Consider the following 22,147-nt stretch of genomic DNA (forward strand, 5'->3'; position numbering starts at 1 on the left):
AGTGTATTTTAAAGTGTCACATTATTGCAACAAAATGTCAAAAATGGAATAAAATCGCCTTTCGTGCAGTGTTTTAGCTCATATTTTCACTGTTTTGCCACAGCGCACAGAACATGTTGCATTTTTTTATGAATTTCATTAAATTAAATTTAAAAAATGTCTTCTGAGCATGTGACATTTTTGGTTTAGGAACTACAGAATCTCATGGCGGTTGCAAAGCACTTTGTACGCAACACAGCTGAAATCTATCCATGAAAAACTGACCCCTGCAAATAAGAGACCCTCCGTTAGATTAAAAAAAAAATCCCATTTGCCACACGAATGTGGACCCACACAGACAGAACATTACTGTAAAACTGACATGCACAGCAAAACACGCTCTGTCGCTAAATCTGTTGGCTGCTCTTTCAAGAGACTGACACTTAAAAGTGTTGTACTGCTGGTGTGTGTGTCTGTGTGTGTGCATATTCACATATAAAAAGAAGTACATATGACATATTGTGTGTGATTCCCTGCAGCATCTGTGTTTGTGTGTCTGGAAATGTGTTTTGTGATTCTATTCTTCCATAAATCCAAGCGATGCTGAGCTTGTGCAACATATGAGAAATACTGTGACTCTCTTGAACTGCGTGTGTGCTCAAGCCTCAGCAACTACGAATTGTCTGTGTGTGTGTGTGTGTGTGTGTGTGTGTGTGTGTGTGTGTGTGTGTGTGTCTAACCTCCCATGACCAAGAGGTTTTCAGCAGAAAATTCAGGATTTGGATTAAAAGCTACTTCATCACCTTCTTCTGTCACACACAAGCACGCGCACGACACACACTCACTAACCCTTCACTTCAAGTTGATTATATTTCACCCTTCAGACAAGAGCAATACATCACCACAGAAGAAAAATCGAGAAGAGTTGGAGAAGAGAGACAGAGAGAGCGTGAGAAAGAAGCGGGGACAGAGGAGAAAAAAAATGTAAACGGAAGAGATGAAAAGAGACGTGAGGACAAAAGAAGAGAGGAAAGGAGGAGATGAAATCCTTCCTGTTATCATATCAATTGCTCAGCAGTGTGTGTGATGTCTGCTCAGTTTTTTATTAACTATATTGGTTTTTTAATTAAACAGTGTTTCGTGTGGTGGCACGCTTGGGCTGATGCCTGATGCTTGTGTGTGTGTGTGTGTGTGTGTGTGTGTGTGGTGTGTGCATGTCTTCATTATATTGTATTAAACTAAATATTCAGTAAACTACAGGTGGTGGGATCAGACAAACCTAACCAAACAGAAAAAGCAAAGGAGTCATTACCATTTAAATAACATTCCTACCCCGTGCCTGTGTGTGTGCCTCACTCTAACAACAAACACAAACACACACAATCCAACTCCAAGGGTGTGTGCACATTTGCATGTGTGTGTGGATAATCTCAGTTACGCTGGAAACACAAAGGGAGAAGGTGGGGAGATTTAACTAAAAACATCAGCATATTATTCAAAATATAAGGAACGGTGCCAAATCATACACTGTATATAAAAGGTGCGACTGTGACCTCACATACTGCTTTGTGGACGACCATTAATTTTCAATTCAATTCGATTTTATTTATATAGTGCCAAAGCACAACAGCAGTCACCTCATGGCACTTCATACGGTAAGGTAGACCCCCTACAATAATAGAGAGAACCCAAAAAATCAGATGATATGGTGTGATTGAAGCTAGACTGCAGTGGGAAAGAAAACCTGGCAGAACCAGGATCAGTTGGGGCAGCCATCTGCCAGGACAGGTTGGATCAGAAAGCGAGTCAGAAAATTATAACATAGATATTTTGAATGTCACCATTTTATTTTGTTTTTTTGAGTGATCTACGTAAGGACAGTGTGTGCTGGTACTGTTTGACTTGCCACACTCTAAATTATATTGTCTTTTTTACTCAAAAGTAGACTTTAATTTACAAAATTACACTATTTTGCATTAAGTAAGACCTGCAACTTGTAACAGAAAGCATAAATTAGTCATAAAAGACTATGGAATGAATTTATTTGACTGTATATTAGCGAGATGACTTTTGTGAAACCTCAATTTATACAGTGACAAAAGTAATATTTTGTTTTTGTGCAGAACCACATTACTTTTCTTTATAATTGTAACACATGAATTTGACCTCTTCGCTGGCCTTGACACTGAAAGTACTCGCCTAACGTCTTTCTTAATATCAGATTCCACTCTACGGCTCTCATAAAAAGTATTTTTCATGTCCCTGTTTCTTTCATTAAAGGAGCATTTCTAAATTGCCAGCTTTAGTTTCTCAGCTGAACTGGAGAAAATTGTTCATGCATTTGTCTCAGCGAAACCTAGATTGCTGTAATGCTCTATATACTGGATAAATAATCTCTTACACACCTCCAAGCTATACAAAAAGCCATTGCCAGACTACTAACTCATTCTACTAGGTGAGATCAAATTACTTATTTTATACTTTCCACATTGGTTCCCAGTAGATTTTAGAATTCATTTTAAAATTCTTGTATATGGAACATAAATGGACAAGCTGCAGATTTTTTATTTATTTATTTTTTATCTCAGTGTCTTATTAAACAGACTTCTGCTCACAGTCTTTGGTAGCTAGTTGTTCCACACACGAAACTGAGAACTGGGGGGACACAGAGCCTTTCAGTTTGTGGCAGCTAGGCTTTGGATCATTCTCTCACTCAACTTCATTTAGCTGATTCTGTGGACTTCTTTACAAATCTGTTAAAAACGTAGTTGTTTACAAGGCTTTCTGTTGGGATTATTCGGTGTACAGAAAATGTAACATCCACAGTAAAGATTAAATACCAGTCAGAAGCATGCTAGCTAAGCTTAAAGGCTGAAAACACGTGAGAACAGCCTGTATGCATCTGTCCAAAGGTAATCTACCTATCAGCAAACAAAAGTGGCTCATCTTTTAGTTCCCTGTTCAATGAAAAGGTACAGATCTTCAGTATTAGATCTCTCGTTTCATCCAACTAATCTAATTGATCTGAGGAATTTTTGTTCATAAGGACATTTGCTGCACTGCTACTGTCTGAAATGCATTTGATGAATAACTACATGCCAGGAAGTCCTTCTAAAAATCATAAAATATTAATGCCTTAATATCAAACATCATAATACACTACAGTTTTCTAGTCAGGAAAACAGAAAAAAAAATCAGATGTACAGGATTAATTTTTTTTCTTTAGTCTCTAAATTCATAATCGCATTTTCTAGATTTGGCCTGTTATCATCATATTACGTAGATTACAATGAGTTTACGTCTTTACCAGCAATGTGTTCCAGCATGAATGAGGAGAAGAAGATTAATTTCCTCTTCCTGTCAAACAGGAAACTGTTCAATACACGAGTCGCCTGAACAAGTCTATGACTTCCTCTCTGTCAATAAACAGACACCACATACATGCAGATTCATTCATTGTTAAACACACGCACACACACACACACACACACAGGTTGGCACACATCAGTCAGACCCTGTGGTTATGAGTTTTCATCTCTCTTTCATTTTTATTCTCCAGTTTCATCATTCCCTCGCCTCTTGCACTCTCTCGCCCCACTCTCATTCTCTCTTCTCTTTCTTTTCCAGCCTTATTGTTTTTCATCATCTCTCCATCGCTCCCTTATTCTGTTTCTCATTCAAGCTCATTGCTTTTATTTCTGTCTCTTTCTCTCTCATATCAACCCTCTCTCTCGCTCCTGCTCCGTCTCTCTCCCTCAGGCTAGCTGTGTTTATATTTCAGTCGTTTATTTCTACAAATGTCAGACAGTGTTTCTGCCCTCCGTCTATTGATCCACAGAGAGCGAAAGATGGGGAGAGAGAAGCAGGGAGAAAAGGGGGAAAGGCAGTGAAAAAGAACGAAGCAGAAAGAAAGCTATAGAGAAGGCACAAAGGGAGGTATGAAAGAGGAAGAGTAGCAGAGAGAAAGCAGGAATGAGGTGACAGAAGTATAGAAAAAACAGCATAAAAAGTGATAGAAAGTGCAGAGAGCCTCCAGTGTTATAATCACTCTTTTGCGCAGATCACTGAGCAACCAAGAACTGACTCAGGCTCTCCCCTCCTTTCTTCTCCAATTCCACCCCTCGCTACACCTCTCCTCTTCCTGCCTGCTCATTGTACAAATATCACCCTACCAACTAAAATATATATACCAAAACAAAAAGAATAGTAGATGGACAGATCGATAAATAATAAGACAAGCAGAAAAAAGCCTGTGTGATCAAGAGGGACCAATTAAGTAATGTCATCTGTGACTTCTTGCTAAACCTGGCTTATCTTCTTTTAGGAGAACATACATAAGGAAGGACTCTATTGACAAGGCAGAGTCTCTAATCACAAAATCAATACATTGAATCCTAACTCTTCTATGTTAACATATTGCAGCTGTCCTACCTGCACATTTGGTCCGAGTAATGAGCGGCGGACCAGGTTTCCCGGTACCTCCCTCTCCTGGTCTGGTCAGTAAGACCCTGATCTCATACTCTGTGTCTGGGTCAAGATGCCATAACTTGTAGTTAGGAGAGTTCACAGCATGAGTCTCTGTCCAGCTGCCAGATGTCATACGGTACTCAACCTATTAGAAAGAATAGAAAGTATTAATCAGAACATCAATATTAATGTCAGTGTCATATGATAATCTCTGGAATACAAAGGTTTCCTCCATGACCAGATACCATGTTTCTGTTTATGACTTATAACCTTGTGAAAATATGCAAATGACAACTTATAATCATGTTTTTCCTTATTTTCTTTCATATGCTGGTAAATTGCTGGATGTTCATACTAAGCATGGCAAAGACGAAATCAAGAAAAATAATCCCTGCGAACAAGAAGCTTGTCTCCATTTTTAGACAATTTTCTCTGATGTAATTGAAGGTGGATATCCACAACGATGTTCTCTCAGTCACATGACTGGTGTGAGCAAAGAAACAAACCTACAGTTTAAATGTTTTATTTGCAAGAGGCAGACAATCAGAAGAAAGTTGGCTTAGAGGTCAGCTTTCTTCATATAAGCTAAATCAGAATTATTCATGTGACTTAGAAGCCACCTTGTTTTCCTGTAAGAGGATAAATGGTAATTGTTATGGTCTTTGTTAAAGGTTTGTTAAGTAATTACATAATTTGTTAAGTTTGCATGACTACAATGCCCCAATTTACAATGTTAAAATGTTAAAAACATCCAGTACTTCAAGACTAACGCACCTCCTTTAGTATTATAGGTCCATCTCCAAATATGGAGTTAGCATTGAGCTGAATTAGTAGATAAGTGGGGCCGACACCGAGCAGCTGAGGTGGTGCAATTGGGTGCGGAGGCTCTGGGGAGAGAAAACAAAGAACAAGAACATGTAAGTTGGTTTCACAAAAACAAGGTCACTTTAGGGTGGCAGCAAACATAATAAAGTCAATCTGATAAAATACCTCATTAGTGGTCACATGATTTTTGTGAACTCAAGCATTTTAAACAGAATACCTGCCAGCTATGACAACTGTCTAGGGTCTAGGTGTTGTAGCCACGACACCCACTCACAACACAACCGTGACTGTTGAGGTAGGTGAGCATCATGGCTAATTAAATGGTTTAAGATGGTTCATAGGGCTGCTTAGATCCCATGTCCTTTTACTAAGAATAAAATCATAATAATAAAGTTTACACTCTACACATGACAAGCCTTTTACCTTCCTGAATTAAAATCAAATGGATTTTTTTTCCATGAGAAAGAATTTGTGTAAAAAATGCTAATTCAAATATGACAGAACATGTTCGCTACCACAAGACTGTGAATCTACTACTGAGCAACAGTAACAGCATGAGCAATTGCCAGTTTCCCCCTCTGCTGTTTTGTTCTATAATCTAAGTCTCAAAGCTTGTACTGGCAAGATGCAATACTGAAAACTAAAGCGACATCCCTCACTTTCCATTCGATCTACCAAAAGAACCCTCCCAGTAAAAAATACACATAAGTTGCTAACATTCCTATCTCTCCCTCTGTTTTGACAAGGTTGTTTGCTATGCATCACCATCACCCGAGCATCATCCACCAACAGGCCCTGACTTAGGGGACTGATATTTACCCATCACTCCCCAATATCTCTGTGCAAATGTTTTCTGCAGGACTAAGGCGATTAGAGCCTAGAGGCCAAACTCTGTTCTACTTGTCAGATGGCTTTTGGAATTCAATTCCTTATTCAGACTGAAATCTATGCATTATATAAGCATCCGAAAAATTTAAAGAGACATCTAAAAGGGGATTTGGTTACCATTATTAAGTTTGCTTATTTGCCCAAACATTCAGCTCATCAACTACCCCTTTGTTATGTGTAACGATTAATTACCTTACAGTATCATTTCACAATGTAAAATAAGAAAAAAAGTAAATAACGGCAATTAAGTTTGAAATATTATGCACAGTATGTCGTTTTACTAGACGTATGTCCCTGTAACACGGCCACAAAGTGCTTGGTGAATAAATGATGTGTTTTTACATAATGTGATGGATGCACGATGGTTCAGGGCCAGCCAGATCGCAGATAACTGTCACACATCTGTGACTGACAGGCTGAAAACACATACAACCTTTAAACACAGTGCATCAAAGTTTGATCTACTTGACACATCTACACACACACACACACACACACACAGATCAACGCATGAATTAATCACTCTCCTCACACACATGCACTGTGATCTGTCTCGCATGCAGTAAATCATAAAGATTTTTATCTTTCTCAGACACACCACCAGCTTCAATCACACCATATCAAAGCAAGTACTGTATTATCTAAATTAAATGTGTGTGCCTGTGTGTTACTGCGTATGTTGCTCCATTAACAGTTATATCTCACATTACTGTCACCTGTTTTTTTTTTTTTCTTTGTGTGCCTGCGTTGTCATTTTTGTGTGTATGAATGTGGCTGTCAGAGAGGTGCGCACGGGGAAGCAACGCTTTAGCAACAGATGAAACACTGAAGTTTGACAGCACGCGCACACGTGCAAACGCAGACACACAGGCACAGGCAGGCCAATGAAGCTGAATCCAGATAATGAATGTTGAAGTTACTTCAGAAAACCACCAACGTCAACGGCATGTCATCCCGCAATGCCATCAAATAAGCAAAGTAAACAACCCGATGATAAATAAGCAGATGAAGAAATAAAGCAGATTCACAATGATGCATTTTTAAAGGGCACAAAACAGTAGGTTTATTTATTTTTTAGCTTGTGTGTTAGCTTGAATGCGTGTTTGAATGTTGCTTAAAATCTACTGAATATCTAACAAATAAATAATACACATAAAAATGAAACAGTAAGAAATGTAACTGGGTCATTATGAGACTCCAGAGGAAAAAAAACAAAAGCTGGAACAAGCTCAAACTTTACATTTTCTTCTTGTTTTGTTCCATCACTTGTCATTTGTGCAACTGACCTAAAAAAAATATAACAAATCATCAATGGTGTTATTCCAATATTTTGCGGTGGAATTGCTGTCACTATCTTTTTTATTATTAATCACATGTGTGAACCCTCTCATCGTTCTCAGGTTTTTGGGTCGAATGTAAATGAAAATAAGGAAACAAATGAACACTGGGAAAGCTTCAAATGTATATGCTGATTCTGACCTACACTGCCTCTGTGATTAATTTCTTTATATCGTCATTCATTTTCTTCCAATATGGAAAAGAGCAAACAATCAGAAGCTATTGTGAAAGATGTTTTGGTAGGTTCTGTGCTTTTGTGGTTTGTAATGTGGTGACAGAGACAGTCAGACTAACATAAGAAAGGAGTGGAAAAAGAGAGAGTTTTCATTGGTGACCGGAGCCCACCAGGAATGTCCTTTGTTTTCCATCGTCAGCAACCTTGTCAATAAAGTTTAGCTTTCACAAACCTTTGCTGACATCACTAGGGAGCTCACTGGAGGTCATGTGACCTCCAGAACTACAGAAGTGTGCATGAGCGTGCAAGTGTGTATGTATTTCAGCTGCATTAACAACAGTCCAGTGGTAGTAGTTTTGGTTTTCTATAGTTTTATATAATGCCTGAAGCTCCACCTGTCAGTCTAACTTAAGAGTGTGCGACTGGCGACAAGAGAAAAAGGGACATTTTAGAGGTGGACCACTATAGCTTAAACCAACTGCAGGAATTCAAGCAACTTGTGTGTGCACATAAGTCTGATACATGTTTGTGTTTGTGTGTGTGACAGTAATATTGCAGGAGATTTTTAGGCCATGGGTTGTGTGTAATGCAAGCTGGCATGGTGATGTATGTGTGTGGTGATGATGCACTCTGTCACCAAAGGAACCACAGGGCAAGGCTTTATTAGAGCTTGCCTCTGACCAAACCAAAAGTGACACGCACATACATATACACACCCAAACACACAGTCAGACTCTCTCATACCTCTCATGCTGTTTATCTACAGTAAAACTTGTAAAGGCAGAGCTTCTGCTTGCCAGCATCCATCCATCAGGTCTTAAAATTTTGGGCTTTGGGCTATTGAACCTTAGTACTGTTTTGGTACACAAGGAAATGTATATGTAACGCTGAATTTTGAAACTGGCCTCTGGATATTTGATCAGATCTTGTTTATTTGTTTGGAAAAGCAAGCGACCCAGAGATGCTGAGTTGACTGTTATATTGAGAGAAAACCAGCAAGTAATCTTGAGAGAAGCTACAGCTTGTGTGAGTGACGTGTACTTCTTTCTAAAAACCAAGTATCTATTGATCGCTTATTAAAGTTTTACAAACAAATAATAAACAAATCACTGTATAATGTGACAGTATTTTATTCATCTGGATTTTGGCCAAGCTGCAACTCTTGAGTTAAACCCCACAAATTAAAACTGTTAAAGGTATTATGAGGGCGGTTTTAAGGGGCAGGTCGGCTTTGATAGTCTGTCACTGGAGTAGATGTCCAAGCTGTGTGCTCAAGTGTACAAAGAGCCCACCCCAGGAGTCTGTGCTCTAGGTTCTTTAATGGAAGCTCTGTTGTTTATATTGCATGATATTTAGCAGTTAGCAGTTATCTGTGTCTGAGCAACACCCATGTAGCCTGTGTTTACTAAATAGGCTTGGTAGTTAGCTAGTAACTAGTAACTAGTAACAAAAGGGAAGAGAGGCGGAAATGTACATATAAGAAATATCTTGGAATCCCCTGTCACACCTCTCAAGCTCCCAAGACACACCTCTGTTTAAAGAAATGTGATTCTTTTCTTTCATCCTGACAGCCTCCCCACATGATAATGGCACATCTTTGTCATCTACATGTTATAAATATCAATAGACTATTCCTGTGAGTAACCTTAGTGGGGCAATTTCACATCCTATAGTGAGCCACTTTAAGGCTTTGAAGATGAAACCTGGGTTATTTTTTATGTATATCATACTTGGCACATCCATATGAGTTCTCCCTTTTCCCGTTTTCCTATAATCTATATAGATGATTCCTCAAGTAATAGCCCATTCCCAGCAGTTCGCCTGCTAGCTTAAATTTCACAATAAATAAATATTAAATATCAAAATATTCAGAGCGAAAATATTAGCAATGCAGCAACACTGTCCATATTCATGGTTGTCAGTGTCCTGCAGGAGCCTCAATTATCCAACAAGCAGACTTTTCAAAAAGTGAAATAAACATATTCTCTGTTTCTTTGATTTCTCTCTGGTTCTCTTCTCACATCTGATATTACCAATAAATAAACATGAGGCTCTTCTCCTCCCACATTCATACATGCAGTCCTTATTATTTTATTGTGATATCTTTCTAACGACCAGATTCAAGATCAATATTCATAATCACCAAAATTCCTCAAACGTCCAACAGTATCGTTCCTACTGATTGTTAAAAAAATCAAAAACACTGGCTGGTTATGAAAGACACAGCGTTCTCAGTGCACCGTCTTGAACCTGAATCTATTTTCATACATGTAGATTGGTTCCTTTCATGTTCGGACACATATCTCCTGCTGTGCGAGTTTCTCATCTCATTCCTCTTTCCCTTCTCGCAATCAAAAAAAGATGTTCGCGATAAATAAACATTAGCCACTTACGTTTTCCTACTAAATCAGCAATGTCCTGAAGATCTCCTTCCATTACTGCCTGATAATCCTCATCAATAAATGAATAAAAATCTGTTTATATCTAGTGATTTTTAGCCCCACAATAGCAGGGTTAGGGTCAAGTGACACAGAGAGTTGAACCTCTATGCCAGAGAGTGCAAGAGCACCTTTATCTGAGGTACACCATCTAATATTCATATTCATGGCGCTCGTTCCTGCTTTGATTTCTTATTTCTTTCTGCTCTGACATCTCCTATGCAGAATAATAAACATGACTCTGCTCTGCTGTTTACATATTCACACATATTCTTGATTCTGATATGGATATTCTTTGGATAATGAGCTATTTACATTTAACTTTTCTCCACCAACTCCTCTCTTCTCTTTGCTCTTCCTTCCACCTCCTCACCCTACCCACTCCACCCCCCTTCTGTCACTCCCATATCATTCTTTCTGAATCTCTTTCGCCTTTACCCACCCCAATCTGCCCCACCCCCCATGTGTCTCTCTGGGAGATGAATTGAATATGTAAGCTATTGGATGTGAATGAATAAAGCATCCCATCTCAAACACACATTGGTGACACCTTATTAACCACATGTCAGATGCACATGACAGCTGCAGCGCGCGCACACGCACACACAAACACACACACACGCACACACACACACACACAAATACACAGATTCCATTCACGTACACTCAGACACAGCACGCCCATGCTGGCATAGACAACAATTGAGCTATCTCATCCTCATATAAGCATCTACACACACAGACGGAGCATTTGCACCCACATTCAAACACAAGAGTAGCACACATAGATCTACATACCCTCCCTCATTAGCCTATATTGTGACTTTCATTTTATGAGTCAGTCACAGTGAAACACAAAGTTGATCATAACAAAAAAAACCACACAAACACACAGAGAGGTCAAGAAAACAGCTAGCCAGGGTACATGGAAGCACGTAGGATGTAACTCAGCATTAACCTTTTAATTACAGAGTTAGTCTATTATTAAATCACTCTTTCATATGATAAGACATCCTCTATATCAGGGCTGGACTATTAATTTTCATAAGGGGCAACATCATGAACTAAATATTTTGCCCTTAAATGAAGCTTTAGTCCAAAATCACTCGTTATTTACTTCGTGCTGCACTGGAGTCACTGTTGACTGTCCAAATTAACATCACTGAATTAAACTTAATTACTTAGCTAATGATAAAATATGCTATTGGCAGCTGTGATTTAAGCTAACAAATTTGATAAATGGCTCAAGCTCCTGTGAATCCTGATTTTGTTTACTTCTGTCTGACTTTGTTGACACACTGTATTAAAAATTAATACATTGGGAACTTTCATTGTACGTCCAAAAATTCTTCAAAAAAGCTTATATATAAATATACTACAATCAGATTTTTAAAAAAGCAGCAAAGAAGTTGACAGAAAATCTATTAAATAACCTTGAAAATGTTTTTCAAAATCCTCACCTCTGACGATAAGCGCAGCAAAGTTGGACACCCCAGAGCCGCGCTCTGACTGGGTGACACAGCGATACAGATCTTGATCTTGATTAGTGACTTCTTTGAGGTGGAAGGAGGCAGCAAACCGTCTGTGGTTGATGTTTTTGGTCAGAGCCACTGGAATATCTTCTCCATTTCTCCTCTACAGACAAACACACACAGACAGACAGATCAGGTGTTGCAGCGGGTATGAAGGGTTAAATGCCTTGCTCAAGGTCAGCCAGCACTGACCACAGACACGTGCGCACACACTCGTGTGTGTACACACTCTCATCCCCCTCTGCTTCGCTGACAGCAGGTTTGAAGGTCATGACTACAATAGAACCATAATGAAATCAGCAGCTATTAAACTCTTAATCATGTTAGCTGCTAGATGTATGGCCTGAAGTCAGTCAGTGTGACTGTGACTGCGTGAGTGTGTACTTGTGTGTTTGCGCAGTAGACACTTTATAATTGGACATACAAGTCCTAAGGGTGTCACATTCAGTACACTCTTTGTGTTGTTAAGTAAATAAAGCTACATACTGCATATTTATATTATTTTACAAGGAACTGTTCGCATTAATCAGCACAAGAATGCAATGACAGATTTAGCAAGACGTTGCTCATTTTCATTTGTACTGCAACTTTATGAAGACAGAGAGTCATATAATGAAGGGAAAGTCTGTCCCAATTACAGAAAACATGCTCTTAGTTGAGTCCAGTGGTATAAATTTTCTCTTAACTTATCAAGCCTTTCTGGCTTTAAAGTTGACTTTCTTAAATATGTTTTTAACTGTCATATTCTGTAAAAATAAATAAGTAAATAAATGAAATCCATTCAATAATGTTGTATTTGGGTACACTAAAATGAATACCACTGTTAGATGTGACAAAATAGGCTGTTTTTGGATCTGGACTTGAAAGGCTGCGAATATTATTGCAATTTAAATACTGCTAGTTAAATAACCTCATAATCATAATTAATCGTTTAGATCTGGTCTTGCTACAAACGCCTTGTAGAACTTGTTCGTGTAATAACAGCACACCGCACACGTTTTTCAAATGTTTTCTTGGTTGTACCTGTAGCCAGAGTTTATTGTTCGCGGTGTCTCGCCCCGTGGCGATACACTGAAAAGTGGCATTTTGTCCAGCGTTCACCTCCACATCCCCAAGGCGCAGGAAATGAGGCGATTTATCTGCAGGAAATGAGGTCAAACAAAGAGGCGAATCAGATTAGGTTTACAGTGAGGATATATGTATTTGTGCTTTAAAATGTTTTGATTTTATTCCTCTCTTTAAAATGGAAATGAGGTGACAAAACGGTCACCTTATCACAAATGCACAATACATTTCAGGACGATGGGCCACCCTGAGGAATATGTTAATTTTTGTCATTATTATGTTTTACTGGACCACAGCACAGTACTGACTTGCCATTGCCAGGTAACAATAATGCCACATTCACTACATGTGACTTGACATAGCTTCCAGTTCTTAAATACCATGCTAAGATAATGAAGTAAGCCTTTTTAGACCCTGAAGATGCAGTTCAGCCGTGACATCTTTATTCTGGGGATGTGATTGCAATCATAGATAGCAGCTCCTATGGTGAATGAAAACACACACACACGGACACACGCTCACAAACACACAAGCTCACACATGCACGCATGTGAACGTGTGCACACACACACAAACCCGTGTGTCCAGAAATGCAGCTGTGAGAATGAATGCTTCCACTGTGGAGACTAAGTACTAATTCCTTTTTAAATACTTGCTCCTTCCTATTAAGGGCCCCGCTGCTCTGCCTTTAAAACACCAGGGATCCTTTTTTCCTTCCCATATTTTACAAGATTTCACGTCCAAGTGTAGAAATGCGTTTCAGACTCATATCGACAACTTGTGACAGAGACAGGGACCACAGGGACACCACGACCCCACAAACTCTACAAGAGGGACTGTTCACGACACTTTATTTTTATGACTTATAATCAATAGAATCCATTAAGAAACAGAATTGTCCTGGAAGATTTCAGTGCTTCTGCTAGATAGATAACAAAAACAGCTGTAATAGTTGCCTCTCCAGGAACATGCCTATGGCTTTAAATTAACGGACCACCCTTCTGTTAACAGTTTGTCGTCGCAACACTTTTTTTCTAGCCTCTAGTGGTAAGGAAACACTCAAGCAAAGAAGAGAGGAAGACTTGAGACGTACTGAGAATTTAAAAAGGATCGCAGCCCTCATCTCTTTCCTGTCAGTACAGAGACAAGAAAGCTACTGTTCACTCTGTGTGTGTGTGTGTGTGCACGCATCTGTGTGTGCTTGTGGGTTAAAGAGAAAGAGCGAGAACTGCTGAGTGGTCAGAATCTTCTCTCTCCATGATTGCCCTAATACTGTCTCATTTCCCGCTTCACTCTCTCCTATTCCCCTCTTTCTCTCTGTGTTTCCTCCTCTCTCCTTTTTTTATTTCTCTCATTTTTCTCTACGACTTGCCTTTCTCCTCTTGCCACATCCTTCCTCTCTTGTGTCACCTTCCCACTTATCTACCCATTCAAGTGCAACAGAAACCATCCCAGGTACAGTCTAATTAGTGGCCAAAGCTATCAGCGTCTATCCAGCGGACTAGGACTAATTGCTGGCATGCTAATGACTCACCGCATGGGTAGCTGAGCACCTGAATGTCGTCTATGGCGATGAAGCCGGCTTTGCTGTCCGAAACCTCAGCTTCAAATATGACCTGAGAGAAGAGAGGTAGAGGAGATTTACCTATTGCTCTCCCAATTGCAGTTTAAACAGTTAATATTAACACTGAGATGAAGATATCCTGAAATAACATATTTTTAATGTGCTAATTAATAAATTCACATACAATTAGCATGCACAATTACTGACAACAGCATTTACAAGTAGCACACAAAATGCTTGAGCTTGAAACCTTGAAGAAGTTGAATTTGCAAATGTAACAATTTGTGCACATAAACTGTGTATCAAAAACAGAAAATACAACAACAGGAAAAACAAAGTCAAAGCCTGAGAGAAAAGTAATCTACAAATGCTCTGTTTGCAAATCACAAGCCCCTTATGGTTACGAAATCAACTCTTTAGTACTGTTACCAGATCACAAATTGTTTTGATGCATCCTAAGTGCACTGGAAGCTGCAAAGTGAGACTATTGCCATTTCAATTTGTTGTGAATATGAACAATTCAATCTTAAAGCAGGCTGAAAGTCACCGTCAGCAGCTGGTGATGTGCTTTAAACTGGATAAATTCAAAACCGCCACCCTGAATGCTGCTGGATTTATAAATTCTGCCCAACACGGCAGGGAGGATAAATGAGATACTTCCTTATGGATCATAGTAATCTCTTTGGGTACACAAAAATGGCTGCTAAAGAAATTATAGTATATACTGAAATCCAGTGTGGTAAGTCAGAGAGCAAAGGGCTATGACCTATCTGTTTGTTCTTTTTTCCCCATGCCTATTTTTGCTTTCCTTTCCTACATCTGTCTGTTTTCCTTATGTTGTGAAACATCTGTGCATGTAACACATGATGAGAACTTCAGCAAAAGATGAAAAAACTCCAAAATAAATACATGAAATTCAATTTTCTTTTACCTATGAAAATAGTGTTGGCCTTGGGAGTTAAATTCAGTAAATCCATTGTACTGACATCCATGTTCCCCACAGGATAATTCCTAATTTCATTTTTGTGCTACCAGCAGGTCAATGATTGATAAATACTTCAAACACACAGAGTCACACATTAGAGGCGTGGGAGGCTGCCATTAGCTGCCTTTCTACTGCATGAACAGCTCCCTGATCAGCCATTTAAGCCTTTTTCTTCATAGTGTTGGAAGATCCACAATACTTTAAACGTTATGTAATATAAGCAACAATTTTAACTGTGATGCCAAAAGTTATGACTAACCAATCTGTAAGACCAAAATCCTTTTCTGCTTTTTTTTTTTTTAAAGGAGTTTAATCAACGAGTATGTATGTAATGCACTTTTAGTTTCCCTAGAAAAGCTTCCAAAAAAACCATTACTTCATGGTATAGGCCTCCTTAAAAGTGCTGGATAGTTGAAAACAGCTCATTCTTAAGGGTAGAACTAAAATGTGATTTGAGTACCATGACCTGGAGAAGGTAGTGAAAGTTTCAGCGTTATGGGAATGGCCTCGGATGAACTGGAAAAACAAACCTGTCGTACTTGTTTTGATTCCCTTGGGGAATGGAAACGCACAGTGTTTGTTAATCCACCAGGACTTTACAAAGTATTTAAATGTAAGCTGATAATTGGGCAAAATAGATTACCCATTAGGATATTTCATGTATATATAACTTTAAAATATAATGGGTGACCATTGTGAATCTGATGAAAATAAAAAAAAAACAATCTGTGGACATTCTTGCCGTGAACTAATTTCTCATGTGTTAGTATGATTGCTTGGAAGAAATAAGCAATCATGGCTGAGCAGGCAAATTACCTGCTTAACACTAAATAACACTGGCAAGCTAAATTTGTAGATTTTAAGTGGAGTCATAACAGTCAACAGTCAACAGGTGCTTCAACCTCCCTGCAGCTCACTAAGGATCTGAATTAGGAAAATCCACCTCATCGTAATCTCTCTCTTCTTCACTGCTTCCTCCTTGTCCATACGTTAGCCTTCCCAAGCCTTTTCCCCCTTTCTCTATTTCTCGCTTGCTGTCTGTTTCTAACAGTGTTTATTTAGAAAGGAGCACCTAATGAACAGAAGAGAAAGGACAGGAGGAGAAAAGAGGAGGTAGCCATCAAAAAGAGAGGCAGAGGGAGAAAGAGAGCAAGGCAGTGAGCAGTTGTTGTCATTCATCACCTGTAAAAGGAAATCTGCCGTGAACTGTTTACCCACAGCTTATCATCTCCTGCTTGTCACACTCTCCCCCTCTCGGTCTCCCTCCCCTACCAATCTATCTTGTCTCTCTCTCCTATCATCTTTCACTCATAGCTCACTGCGGAGCCCAGCAGAAAGACATCAGCTGACTTTTAATACCTTCATCTCCGTCTTTCCTGTCTGCCAAGCCTTCCTGTCTGCCTGCCTCCTATACACCTGCATGTAGGTGCATGTATAAAAACATATAAACCAATGTTTTATGTTTATGCTTCAAGTCATTGAGGACGAACTCGGGTCACAAGTCTGGGCAATGAATGTTCCCCAAATAAAGTGAATAAAATGAATCCTCTCAAATTATCTTAATACTTTTTCTTCTTACATAGCCTAAAGGAAATCTATTTAATATAGACATAATACTTAAATGAAATGTGTGGCTTAGGGCTGGCTCTTTACCAGCCTGCTATTCAAAAGTGAGATTAAAAAAATCTTTAACAACCTTTCTGAATTTGCAGCGTATGAGTGGAATCTAACCCACAGTATAGTCTGAGGTTTAGCTGTGGACATTTAGCTGAACAAATTATATGTTGGTTATGAACTTGTTTGAACCTGACAGAGAATGAAAGACTGAGTACACAAGGTCTGCCCATTGGTGTCCAATTAAATTTTAGCATTTAGGAACTTTAAAAGCAAGAAACTTGACATCAAACTTTTAAACATTTTCAAATCTCAGGCCAACTCTTTTGGCAGTGAAGCAGGTCTCTGCAGTCAAATCAAAGATTATAATCAATTTTTTGAGCTGGTCTTAAATCTACACTCTGCTAATGTTTGTGTACTCGTGAGTGTGGTATTGAAAGGATTTTCATCATGCCCAGGGACATGTGGCTTGGGTGCAAGTCATTTTACCTTCTTGTAAAAGTTAATTGTCTACCATAAAGCCATTTGAATTCATATTCATATATTGGATTGCGGTCACCTCTGATACATACAGGGGGTCAAACACTCACTATCTGACCAATCCAATCAGTGTAGAGCAGGTTTATTGTTTTCTGAAATGTTAAAGCCTACATCATTACTCCAGAGTATGTCACTCAGATACAGTTTATGCATGCATGGCCATTGAATCAAACATGTTTAACCTCCTAGGACCTGGCGTCCACATATGTGGACATCACATTTTGGGTTATTTAGACCAAAATACTCAATTTTGCTCTACAAGGGCCTGATATCCACTTACGAGGACATTATACTACTACTGTTCTATCAAAATTTTAAACGAATATCCTCATATTTTTCCTCTGATTTTTCATAAAAACAAAAATAAGGTAAAAAAAAAAAAAATCTGGTAATTCTTTGTTTTTACATTCATTGGGCCCCAATATACCCAAATATCAAAGAGAAATTAAAAATGCATGCCGTGGAAGAGTTCGTGTCTTAGGAGGTTAAAGCTGCAGGGAAGGAACATTTTCATGTCACCTTATAGCCCAAAGATTAATAAATGTAAATTGTGTTTGGGCACTGTTTCTGTATATATATCATATGAATTAACGCTTAAGGTAATTCAAGTTCCTGTGAGAAAATTAGTCTTAAAATATCTTGTTTTGTCTGACCAAGAGCTCAAAACTCAAGATTTACTGTCACGTTTAAAAAAAGAGAAACAAAAACAAAACACATCACTTAAACCACCAACCTTTGGAATATATTTTTACTCTGATATCAAACTGTCACCAGAGATTATTATCTTTATATAAAGTTTTTTCTTCACTGCATTGTGGAGATCTAGAAAGGTTAAGATTGTTAAGTTTTCAGTTGAAATAAAGAGCCAAGAAAGACAAAATGCTTAAGAGGACTACAAGGTCTTCTTAAACTGTGCTATGTGGCTTTGTCTGCATTTCATACGTGCATCTGTTGTTGCATGCAACAGGTCTTCCCCTGGTGAAACGAGTCTCATTACAGCTGAAGCTAAAGTGCTAACAGAGAAACATGTTCCAACATGATAAAATAGCTTCATACTCTGAAATCCAATAACCTGTTTCCCAGCCTCAAAACCTATATAATCCTTGGCAAACCTGGATGATTATGTTCCAATTAAAACATGTTGACACACGAGTTTCATGCTGGTGATCTCCGCTGAGGGGGACTGGGCTCCAGATGGGTCATTTGGAGGATGTTCTTACACTTTGCTTTATAGTAATATTACACAGTCCTCTGGCTATGTGTGTTAACATGATCAGTGTGTGTATGGAGCTACAACGCTCAGCCTGTAACGTACACACATGTCTGAACACCACCCAACGACCGCGCACAGATCAAGTTGACTGACATAAATTAAGAAAAAGGAAGAGACAAATATGCACATAAGATCAGTATAATGCAACCTACAACAATATTCCTGCAATAGATTTTCCTATGTGAATCTCATGTTCAGGGTCAGGTCAGACAGCTGCTCATTAAAAACACATAAACAAGACCATAGGGCAATGACAACAATGTCAGTGTCCAGCATGGCGACACACCCCTATGCGTGCAAACACGTGTACACATAAACACACACCCGGCTGGTCTTTCTAAGTGTCTTTCTAGCCTAATCGCCACCTCCTGAGCCTCAGTCAACACAAATAAATCAGCTGCCTGCCTCACAGCACGTGTATGTGTTTGCCTTTATTTGTGTGTGTCTGTGTGACATCTGCGTTTTCACATCAGTTCGACAGAAAGTAAAGAAATATGCATGACAGTGGGATGTTCTAACTGTGTAGTTGCTGTTTGTTATTTTACCGATTTACCTGATATTCATTAGGCCAGAAGGTGGAAACAGCAAGTTCGGCTCTCAGCCACTCTTTACCTGGACAACGACATCAGGGTCAAAATAAGCCATTATAAGCAATAATGCATAAACGGTGAATTGAATCAGATTAAGCACTGCTGTGAGCTAGTCTTTACCGGTGTAGGACGTCACATTCCATATAGGGTTAGCCAAGGGACCCTTGTTCACCTAGAAATCAAACAGAACCACAATCAGTCACAAAATAGTTTACACAAAAATGAACCTATAAGCATGCAGTGCACTGCAATTCATGATTTATCCACAGAGGCCCCTTTTACATTCCAGTCAGGCATCTTTTTCTTGGTTTATTACAACTCATCTGGCTCTAGCCAGGAAATTCCAAAGAAACTACAATCTAATCTTAATGTGTTTTCTAAGAACATTCACACACAGAAAAAAGAAAAGAATAGGATCAGGAGACAGAGGTGTTATGGAAATAACTGTGGAATAGACTGTCAAAGCACCAGATATGTGAATGTACTTCTCCATATTATTTAAATAAAATAAATAACATAATGTTATTTTGAAATAAACATGAGACTGCATGTGTGTTGCTTTAAAAATCATGTTTAATTGTGAAATGAAAGTGTCGGTTAAAGCAAGGCAATCAGCAGCCTCTATTGCATGTTAGCTGCAATAATTGCGGGGATGTTTCATAAAACCAAAACCAAGAATTTCCAATAAATCCAGTATTCTTTTGCTTTGTTTTCTTCTGCCCTCTTTTGTTTTAAATGGAGAGGCTTTGGTCACCATCTGCTTTTGTGACAAACAAACTCCTTTAATTCATTTAGAATAATGCAATCCAGCTTGGGCTCTATAATATGTAGCCTCAGAGAATGTACACTGCAGTATAGTGGCTGGTGGAGGTGTACATTTGGTCTTGATTCAGCTGGTTTGTTTGCTAATTAGAAAAATCCAAATAAATATAACCGTCAGTTAATTGAGGTCTACTATGTTTTTCTGCTTTCTGGCACATATTAACTCTACATAGCTGGGAATAAACATGGCCAAAGTTACAAAAAAGGATGTCACCATATGTGCAGGTAATCCATGTGAGCTAACAGCCCTGTCCCTGAATTGCTTTAAACTAGCAGTTTTGCTAGCACTTTATTTTTTACTCTTATATCTGGATGATGTCAGAGAGGGCTTACAACATCAACGGGCTCTCTCAGGTACACAGCTGACACATCTGCCGTTAAAACTTATTATGAGGGCCAGTAATGCTCAGTTAGTTTCAGATCCCAGCTAAAACAACGGGCTGCGCCAAGACACAGTACAAAATGAAAAAGCATTATTTTAAACTGTGAATCATGCAAAGTCGCACTGGCTCAGAAATAATAAGAGGTAGTTGGGAATGAGCATCATAGGGTCCCTTAAGACAATTAACTACTACATATCCAATCTACTCTACTAGATCGGATCTCAGTACCTTCACCAGGACGTTGAGCGTGCCAGGGCTGGAGCCATCGGGGCTACTGAGGAGATAGTTGAAGTCGATACAGTGAGTATCATTCTCCTTCATGACTGGCAGCTGAAACCTGGCTTTTTCTCCAACATCATACTGCGAGACGTCAACATACATGTAGGAACCTGCGTGAAAGGAAAGAAACAAAGGACTTTAACCACAGTTGGAAAGCAAACAATGCAGCAATTTTAAATCTGACCGGATCAAGAGCAATGAATTGCTCATTTTGTTTGCAGCTGCTTGTGCTTGTGCCAACACATACCTTCAAAAATTCAGTGCTTGAACAGACTAGCAAGGATGCCCTCTGAGGGGCTAGTTAGTGTGTAGACAGTGAAACTATGACTGCATTTGCCAAAGAGTGAGCTGTATGTACCTACATGAGCATCCGGCCGCTTCTGTAGAAGGTTATAACAGTCTAAAGTATTTAGAAACTTTAAAATAATATTTTGCACTGTTTTTTGTTTGTTCTAATAATACTCCCCTGTAGAAGTTACCTTCTACTCAGCAGTCCTTTTAGAAATAACAGAGAAACTGCAGCAGTACATGCAGCTGAACGAGTCTATAAAAGTGACCTGGCACAAGGTTGGAAACAAATAATAATAATTGGAAGATGTGCAACAACTGGACTGACGCATAAAGAGGAAACTAAATGTCTGCAGCTTCTTCAGAAGAAACCAGAGCAATACCTGGAAGAAGAATGGATAAATGATGCACCACTTTTTAATATACATAAGTGACTAAACAGTGCTTTTATGGCAGGAAACAAACTCTGCTGTATCCCCATTTGAGGAACTGGAACCTCCAAATTGTCACAATAGATTTCGCACTCTGATTTCATGATTAGTGGTTGATTTGATTTCCTAGCAGTTCTCTGGGCGATGCGTCTCTGCTTTTACTTCTGTTGTTTACGTTATTCTGGCCCCTTCAACACCGAATTCACACACAAATCAGTTACTTTTGTTATGCTAACACAATGGCACACTGGAGAAATGTTTCATTCTCTACAACATCAGCAAGCCAAGAATAAATATACTTCAGGTACTTCGCTAGCCTACTGAGTACTATACCATGACAGCATGATACACCATTATAGCTGACTGAAGGGAATAATCTGGATGTACCAACAGGACAGACAAACTGTCCTTCCAGATGTTCTAGTAATCAGCTCAGACCCGAACCAGATGTTGATGCAATGAAATATGATAAAATGTGATCCTGCTCTGCATGATGTTTAATCTCACAATCTCACATTAGCTCATCACAAATTCAGAGAAACAATCCCATGATAACGATTAAGTCTAATTCCTTGAAACGTATATTGTTATATTTGTTTTGAATATGCAATTCTTATTAATCACCTATGAAGACAAATGCATATTATCATAAACTGGATATCTTTGGGTTT

General features: G+C 38.9%; 1 protein-coding gene across 20 annotated transcripts in view; it reads right to left on the minus strand.

The window, feature by feature from the left end:
- ptprk (protein tyrosine phosphatase receptor type K) overlaps positions 1-22,147 on the minus strand; it is a 105,342-nt gene that overhangs the window by 36,630 nt on the left and 46,565 nt on the right. For all 20 annotated transcript variants that reach the window (XM_084952074.1, XM_084952073.1, XM_084952071.1 and 17 more), the window contains exons 4-11: positions 20,707-20,867; positions 19,394-19,445; positions 19,237-19,295; positions 14,242-14,323; positions 12,666-12,781; positions 11,571-11,745; positions 5,221-5,333; positions 4,411-4,591 (exon numbers count right to left, since the gene is read on the minus strand). In XM_084952074.1, coding sequence (XP_084808200.1) covers positions 4,411-4,591; positions 5,221-5,333; positions 11,571-11,745; positions 12,666-12,781; positions 14,242-14,323; positions 19,237-19,295; positions 19,394-19,445; positions 20,707-20,867 — 939 coding nt within the window. The remainder of the gene's footprint in view (positions 1-4,410; positions 4,592-5,220; positions 5,334-11,570; positions 11,746-12,665; positions 12,782-14,241; positions 14,324-19,236; positions 19,296-19,393; positions 19,446-20,706; positions 20,868-22,147) is intronic.

The sequence above is a fragment of the Perissodus microlepis genome, chromosome 15, assembly GCF_051167445.1.
Source record: "Perissodus microlepis isolate ML-2025 ecotype Zambia chromosome 15, ASM5116744v1, whole genome shotgun sequence".
Lineage (NCBI taxonomy): Eukaryota > Metazoa > Chordata > Actinopteri > Cichliformes > Cichlidae > Perissodus > Perissodus microlepis.